The sequence below is a fragment of the Colossoma macropomum genome, unplaced genomic scaffold, assembly GCF_904425465.1.
Source record: "Colossoma macropomum unplaced genomic scaffold, Colossoma_macropomum, whole genome shotgun sequence".
In the NCBI taxonomy this organism is placed as follows: Eukaryota; Metazoa; Chordata; class Actinopteri; order Characiformes; family Serrasalmidae; genus Colossoma; species Colossoma macropomum.
In genome coordinates, this window is record NW_023494790.1 from 25,911,351 (window position 1) to 25,919,541 (window position 8,191).

At 36.8% G+C, this 8,191-nt stretch overlaps 1 protein-coding gene across 2 annotated transcripts in view; it reads left to right on the forward strand.

The window, feature by feature from the left end:
• Positions 1-7,980, forward strand: part of myo1d (myosin 1D) — a 118,961-nt gene extending 110,981 nt beyond the window's left edge. For both annotated transcript variants that reach the window (XM_036572793.1, XM_036572794.1), the window contains one exon: positions 7,565-7,980. In XM_036572793.1, the coding sequence (XP_036428686.1) occupies positions 7,565-7,721 (157 nt within the window). In that variant the 3' untranslated portion in view covers positions 7,722-7,980. The remainder of the gene's footprint in view (positions 1-7,564) is intronic.
• Positions 7,981-8,191: the final 211 nt, after the last annotated feature.

Here is an 8,191-nt window from a genome sequence, read left to right on the forward strand (position 1 = left end):
GGGTTAAATCAAGGTTTTTTCACTTTGTAAATGCCAGCTGTCATTTATATTGTGTCAACAATTCATGACAAATAGACCAGTAGAAGTGATCTAGAATTACTTGAGGAAAAGTCTTATTACATTAAGTTACATTAAAAATTAAGAGTGGTTTTCCTTCTCCTGTAGAGTTACTGTTTTAGAGATAGAAGGTTTCATTCCAACAGTGAAACTTAATCAGGGTCCTTCTAATATCATAATGTTGATTCATACTAATCTTCCCAATGCTGAGAATCACTCACTATGTCTATTTCTGTCTTTTCTTTTTCTCTGGCTCGCCTTCTCTTTTTCATTTTCTCTTTCTTCTCACTTTCTCTTTTTTTGGCACCTTTCACGCTTTCTTTCTCTCACTCCCTCTTTCTCATTTTCTCTCATTTTCTCTCTTTCTATCTATCTTTCACTGTCTCTTGCTTCACATGCTCCCTCTCACTCTCTTCTCACTTTCTCTATTTTTGCTCTTTGGCACTCTATCTCTCTTTCTGTAATTCTCTCTTTTTTTCATTTCTTTGTTTCTGTATTCCTCTGTCTTTATCTCCTTGCACTTTCTATTTTTTCCTTTTTCTCTCTCACCCCCCTCTTGCTCTCTCCTTTTCTCTGTTTTTCTCCCCCCTTCTCTCTCTCTCTCTGTCTCTCTGTCTCTCTCTCTCCCCCTGCATCATTCTCATTCGTTCTCGCTCTTCACTCTGTGAAGGAGTATGTCTTTGATCAATACTTTTTTTTTGCTGTTAAGCCCTTTTTCCCTACGCCTCTAAATGACCTACTTGTTAATCTCCTTCAGAGTATTGCTCTCTCTCTCGCTCTCTGTCTGAAAAGAGAAAGAGAGGGAGCAGAAGAAGTAAGGAAATCTGCAGCAGATTTGCTGCACTCTTATGGCTCAGGAAAATACCGGATACAAAGAATGGGTTCTGTGTGGATTTAATAAATAATAGCTCTGTTTTAGACAGACCCGAGCTGTAGCATCAGGACAGATTTAAAGTGCTTTTCTCTCGCAGTACTACTATTAGGATTTTACATAATCCATAATCAAGGCTGATGCCTTTGAACCTTATGTTCTCTGTGATGGATTTAACACCCTGTTCCATTCAGGGCCAAAAGCAAAGCATGGTTTCCTTGAATCAGCCCATTTCAGTCAATTTCACTTATATGTATTTACTAATATAAGCTATATACACACACAATATGGCTATCTTTAGTATATGCTTTCATAGGTGCTGTTTTATGTGGATAATTTGGAACATACTGTACATATTCTTATTACATATACACAAATATGTGATTTCCTTCAGTCCTGTGAATTGATTTATTATTAATATTAAAAGTTGGGGAATTCTATGAGCATGTTCAAATACAGGCAAATATAAAAGTGCACTATAAAACTGTACTATAATCCATAAAAATGGAGCCATAATCTCAATTTATCCTCAGTCTCATGCATAAAGTGAATTGTTGGCAGCACAAACGAGCCCTTCGTTTATTTAATTTCCAGTCAAAACAGCCATTACGTACAAGTTCTGTGTTTTTCAGTTTCAGGAAAAATGCAGAAGATATACATTTAAAGAAAATTACACAGAAGCCTCAACAATGAAATGTAATATTTTTTTCAGTATTTAGTGTGTCCACTCTTTGCCCTTACTTTGCCTTACAGCTTCCATTTTTTTCCATTTATCTATATTAATATTTTTCCACACCTCTGAAGTTCAGTCTTAGAAGTTGTTTGCAGTTTCTGCTTTTCACAATCTAAGTAGTCCCAAACACACTGAATAATGTTGAAGTCTGGACTCTGGGGTTGTCAGTCCATTGTTCGGAGAACACCAGCAGATTGTTTGTTTGCAAATTTTATTTTGTTTTTGTCTGTTTCCTTATCTCAGTAACAACTACAAATCCTATCAGACTCATAGTGTTGAGTTGTCTTCTCACAGTGGAAGGATGGACTGAAACACCTGTGGATTTTTTTTTAGATCTGAAGCAAGAGTAGAGCTTGATGTTCTTTCTCTCTCTCAGAGATGAAAGCTTTAAGTGCTTTAAGTTCTTAGGAGTTCCATTTTCTCCTGTATCCCCATAACTTTGTTTTCACTAAATTTCCTTTGGCCTCCCCTTTCCTTATGCAAGCTGATTATCTTATATATGATCTTTTTGTAAATATTTCCTCAAAAATGAAAAACTCAGACTGGAAATGAAAAGAATGCAAGGTGGTCTCTGACTTTTGCACAGTGCTGTTGTTTATTGTAGCCTTTAGATCTGTCATAATTACTCAATTAAAGATGATTCCTTGACTTGATTAATCAAAATGTACCTTCTTGAAGAATCACATTATACTAAATATAACTAACATGTTAATTACTTTATACTTTACTGTGTACTTTACTGCTTCATATTAAGTAAATACTACTGGTCTCTCTTACTGCAAGAAACAGATTGTAAGAAATGGGTGGGCACACCCATTTATATGCTATATGTATATATGTTTTTAGATATTATTTGCATGCTTTGTAAAGGCTTTCTAATTTATGTTTTTCTAGTAAAGTGTTTTGAAATCTTTGAAAAGCAGTTCATGGTTTGTTATTGTTTAGTTAAGTTCATTTTATTGTTTAGGCTTTTTTAAAACTATAATTGTTAATGCAAAATATGGGTAGTTTATTCAGTTGCTAATATAGTCAGTAGTGACAGCTGTAGCTAGTACGTATGTGTTGTATTATAAGAATACATTAGCTAGTTGTGGATGTCCACGGTGAATTTACAGGTTTTACAGGTGTTTGTTTGTGTAGATGTGTCTCTGTACAGAATCTGTTTAGTGTCAGGGCACACAGGGCTGATACAAGCTAACTCTGTGCTAATCGCCCTTTGCTGTATAGCAGAGTTTATTATTAGCAACCTCAGAGAGGTGGTTCCGTTCCTGCTTCAGAGATAGAGCGAGAGAGAGAAAGAGGGGCCGACCTGTGCACGTGAACAGTGTGCTGAAGCCATGTGAGGTGAGCAGGGAGAGAGTGTAAATTCTAAGAATGCTCATTGTTCCCTGTACTAGTAGACAGGGGGTCTGAGTGGTGGGCTGAAACGAAGGATGCTCCCCAAATCCCAGTGAGCACCATGCGTAGTTCTGTTATTGCGGGGGCTACTTTGCCTGAAGCATGTCTGCTATATTTGGAGAGGAGAGTGGGACTGTGTTAGACACACATTCATCTTCTCTGTATGTCTTTTCTCATCTCTCCACTTCACCCCCCACCCCTCCCCACACCAAATTAGTCCTCTGATCCTAGACTTCCTCTGATGGGGTGCAAATACACACCTGAAGACAGCTGCATTCACACCCACAGGCCCCTCTCTCGCTGTATTGATCAGAAGAGGCTGATGTTTTTACAGGTCTCTGAAGAGCTGTAGCATCTGCTGGTGTGTTGGTAAAAGATGAAGGCAGCGGCAAGAACAGGGGGTCATATCTCTCTCTCTCTCTCTCTCTCTCTCTCTCTCTGTCTGTCTGCTTATCTATCTATCTATCTATTTATCTACCTTTCTATCTATCTATCTATCTGTCTTTTTGTATGTCTGTCTGTCTCACTGTCCCTGAGAAGGATTTTCCAGCTGGAAAGAATTGATTTTGTTGTCGGTCCTGTTTTGTGTTCTGCTCCTGTGCCCTCAGTGACTTGGCCTAGAGGAAGTGGCTCTTCAGTGGACAGTGCGCAGTCCTCCTTCTTCTGTTTGCAGATGTCCTTGTTCTGTTTGAAAAGATCCAGCTCATTTTTCATCAGATTTATCAATTATGAGATTTGCCAATATGGACATTAAAATTTAACATCTCTCTCTAGGCAGTTATCAATGCCATGTCATGTTTTACACAACTCAGATTTGATTTATTATTAATAAATTCAATTCCAGTGCAGTTCTTGAGGAAAAATGTCATCATAAAATCTCAAATTTCACCATTTTTCAATAAGATTATTTTGCTACAATTCAGTGTAAAAATGCACTCAATACACAAATGTGGCTGAAGGATCTATTTACATATTAGGGATATTAAATTAGAGAATTTAATTTGGCCAAAAAGCACATACTTTACTGAATATTATAAAAGCTTTCAATTATAACATTCCAAACATTCCAAAAGCGATGCAGTTGAAGTGCCACCTTCAGAACAATGCATCGTGAGACAACAATGCATTTTTACACTCCTAGTAAACAGCAGTCATATAGCCCAGGCTGCACTCCAAATCTAACCCAGACACGTATTTTGTTTAACTCTTCCGTTTTATTGCTGCTCTGTTGACATAAGTTGCTGGTCGCCCTGCGTCTGGTTTAAAATGATGACACCACGAAGCTTAGCTGAGCTCGTAGGCTGCTAGACAGCGAGATTAAACCGTAATGGCAATGAGCAAATGATGGATGGGGCTTACATAAGCATTTCTTTCCTCTCTGTGAACTGAATAATTTGGAAACAAAAAGCCTCTAAAATGTATGATTTATTTGCATAAGTAATACTTGGCTGGAACAAAGAGGCTCAGCTTACTGTAGACTGCTCTTCCCTGCTATTTCCTAGCAGTGCTCTCATATGAAATGAAGAGATGGAAGGAGGGGCAGGGAAAGATCGATGTTGGAGGAGACAGTTATCAGATAATAGCATCCTATTGGCTGACAGGGGGAACCATAACACACAGAAGAGTTTATTGGGTTGCCATAGAGATGGTGGGTGCAGCAGCCAGGCTTGTGTAGTAACTTATGGAGATGTGTGTGGGATGGCAGCTTTATTGTTTTGAGGGTTTCTTTCATCAGGGTGGTTTCTTACGTAAGCTTCCCTCTGAAGGTCACTCCTCTGAATCACTGCCTCAAATTAGCAGATTATTGAGTTGTCATGTTCTTTAGCCTTGCTGCTTGCTCTAATACATAGAGATCTCCTTTGTATTTTTACTTCAGCTTCTTTCTATAGCAGCCCGGGTCTAAATTAGTCTCTTGTAGGGCACTGTGTGCGTGATTAGCAGGGTTTCTGTATAGCATCCATTTGCCCACATTGGCTCTGCGGTTGTCTAAAAACAGGTACAGTTTTCAATGGCTATGTACATGGGACTCAAGGGGTTTAATGCTGAGGTGAAAAAGTGTCTATTTCTGCCTTTTTATATACTCTTCCTTGTAAAAAACAGGATTTCTCAAGACTATTGTTGCATCTATTTTGGTTTGTAAACTGAAAAATCATAGATTTTAACTATATTTGCATCACAAACTACTATTGAGAGCAAGCAAACAGATGAAAGGAATATACTTAAACAGTGGAATATGAGAGGGAGTGTGTTTTCATGAATAACAACACGACTGTGATACGGTCACTGATGTTATTTGTGATGAAAAAGTTGTGATGGCTGAATACTGAATACTAAATGTACACTGTACTAAATGTGTTCAGTAATGTATTCCATTACAATACATAAAAGTATACAAAAAAACATATTCATACATTTAGAATTTGAAATGATAAGACACATGGGAAAAACTCTGCTGTTGTCATTTTATTTTTTTAATTCACACTTTTCCTCGCTGTTATTGTTCAGCAGTTTTCTTCAAATAATTCTTCAGTTTAGAAGTTTAATGAATAATTCAATTTTTAAAAGAAATGGCTTTTATCACCTGCTTCAGTCCACTGCTGCTCACATAATCACACTGCCACCTCTTGAACTAAGTAATTAATTCACCATATGCCAGTAACAAAATCTTACAAATGTAACTATAAAGTGGGCAGCTGTGTGATTTTCATTTAACAACATGCATGTAACTTGCCACAAAATGCATGTACAAGTCCAGTACAACACTGATGCTAAGATTATCACTCGTAAAGGAGACTCTACAGTTCGATCATCACTCAAGAGTTTAGCAGTGCTGAGATTTCTAACTGATCATCACTTTGATTTATAAGTCCACTCAAGCTTTAGTAAAAACTTCAATGTTTGTAAAGAAGCCATTTCTTATTTAGAGTATGTTTTCATCATATGTGATTAATAAACAGGCATTGACGATATTTCTTTTAAAGGTTGTATATATATTTTTTATATATATTTTTAGTATTCTAGTTTTCCTTAAAGTATTTTAAATACAGTTACAAAATGTAACTAAATACAGAAACTTAATTTCTGTTTTCTGAATGTGTATTCCCAATACTTGAATTGCCTTACATCTCAACCCTGATGATAATACACAACCTGAAGTGTTCTGTTGCTTTTATACAACATAATATGCAAAATTAATAAGAAAGTAAAGCAAAGAAGCCCTGAATATTATATCAAATGTGCTTTATTGGAAAATTGGCCAAAAAAAATAGCATTAGTTTACATTATGGATACTGCACAAAAGTTGGTCTTATGTTGGATGTTGGCTGGATATTTACCTTTCTCTCTTCGATTTCTTGTGAAATAAAAGTCCAAGGTAATCTTATCTGCATTTTTCCATCCCTGAAAACAGGGAAAAAACTTTTAAAAAATATCCATCATTAAATTTTGGCAAATTTTTCTCCAACACTTAGACAGTAAGAGACCATTTAAACATATTTCCAATGTGTTCAGCTAAAAGAAGGCAAAATCACATTAAATCACTTGCAGTGCAGAGAGTGGCATCCTTTAAGCCTACTACAAATCCCAGTTATGGGAAGCCACTCTATTTACTATAAGTGATTTGATGTGATTTTGCCTTCTTTTAGCTAAATGCATTGGGAAATAAACCTTGAAGTGTCAGTGCTCTTTGTTTCTGAACTATTATGTCGGGCAAAATTTTATGACGTAGGTTTTTGAAATATCTGGTTGTAGTTTGTTCTCTGTCTTCTTAGGAGCCATAAAATGATGCAGTCTCAGCTTCAGTTTAGCTTTCTCACTACTTCAGTACTTGCCAGATTAACCTGAATATTGTTTTGTTAGAACCCGTGTGTAAAGCATTTTACAGCCTGTGTTGTTGGCTGAATTGTATTCTGATGGTTTCTAGCTAATTTCAGTTTGTTTAGTTGTTCTGCGGGCTGAAAAACTTGCTATCGGGCAAGAACAGGTTTGGAATTTGATATAAACCTGTTGTCGCAGTCTTCTTCAGTATCTGGCCAGCTTCTACACCAATCAGATTGTGCCATGGGAACTAACTGTTATCTAAACTTTTACTCTGGAGAAACAAATGAATAATAAATCCTTAGTGATTTGAATATGTGTGCAAACAATCACAGTACATTAAACAATATAGGCAGCATCATGCTTCTTTTGTATGGTGATAGGAAACATGGTGGCACACATAAAGCTCCAGTTTCACTGTAAAGGTCAGTTTAAATGGTGTAAAATGCAGTTACAAGGTTTTCACATGAAAGTAACAGCATGTATACTTTCTGTTAGGGCAACAGTGTTTGTCCTTATACTGATGTTCTTTCACTCTGTAATACCTTTATAGTTTGTCATAAAACAGCTCAAACAAAGACAGTTGTGTTCTAATTCATTCCCCAACCCTCTTTATCTCTCCTCTCTCTCTCTCTCTCTCTCTCTCTCTCTCTCTCTCTCTCTCTCTCTCTCTCTCTCTCTGTCTCTAGTGAGAGGAGGAAGCTCCAGGTGAATATTGTAAGTCCAATTCAATGCAGTATGAATGGGAGGAAGTGTACTGTTGTCGTGGAGACCAGGATCAACCAGTCCCAGCCTGAATTCACCAAGAGCCGATCGGGCTACATCCTAGCAGTGCCAGGAAACTAAAGGACAAGGATGAAGAAATGTCTCCTGCTGTCGGGTCTCCTGCTATCATTTGAGACTCTGCTGAATCTCAAAATTTAAGTCATAACAAATTTGCCTTGAGCTAGGCAGCATTTATATTTTTTTTTACCACGGGATATCTGACGAGTAAACTCATTGGAAGGAATGTCCCTGAGTCTCACATTCCGACTCAGCATAAGATAATAAAACTCAAGATGATTAATCCAAAAAAAAACATATGATGCACCTAATTTCCAGAAAGCATCAATGAGATAATTGATGTCATATTTATTTTTCAGCCAAATAAAGGGAAAACATAAATGCAATATTTATGAAAAACATGATGTGCAAGTCTTAGAAATATCAAAGTAATGTTTTGATATGCTGGTAAGAGTTTCCTGTTATTTAAAGAGAATATTTTTGTTTTTGATATAGCATTCATTTGGGATGAAGTACAGCTATGATTTTGGCTT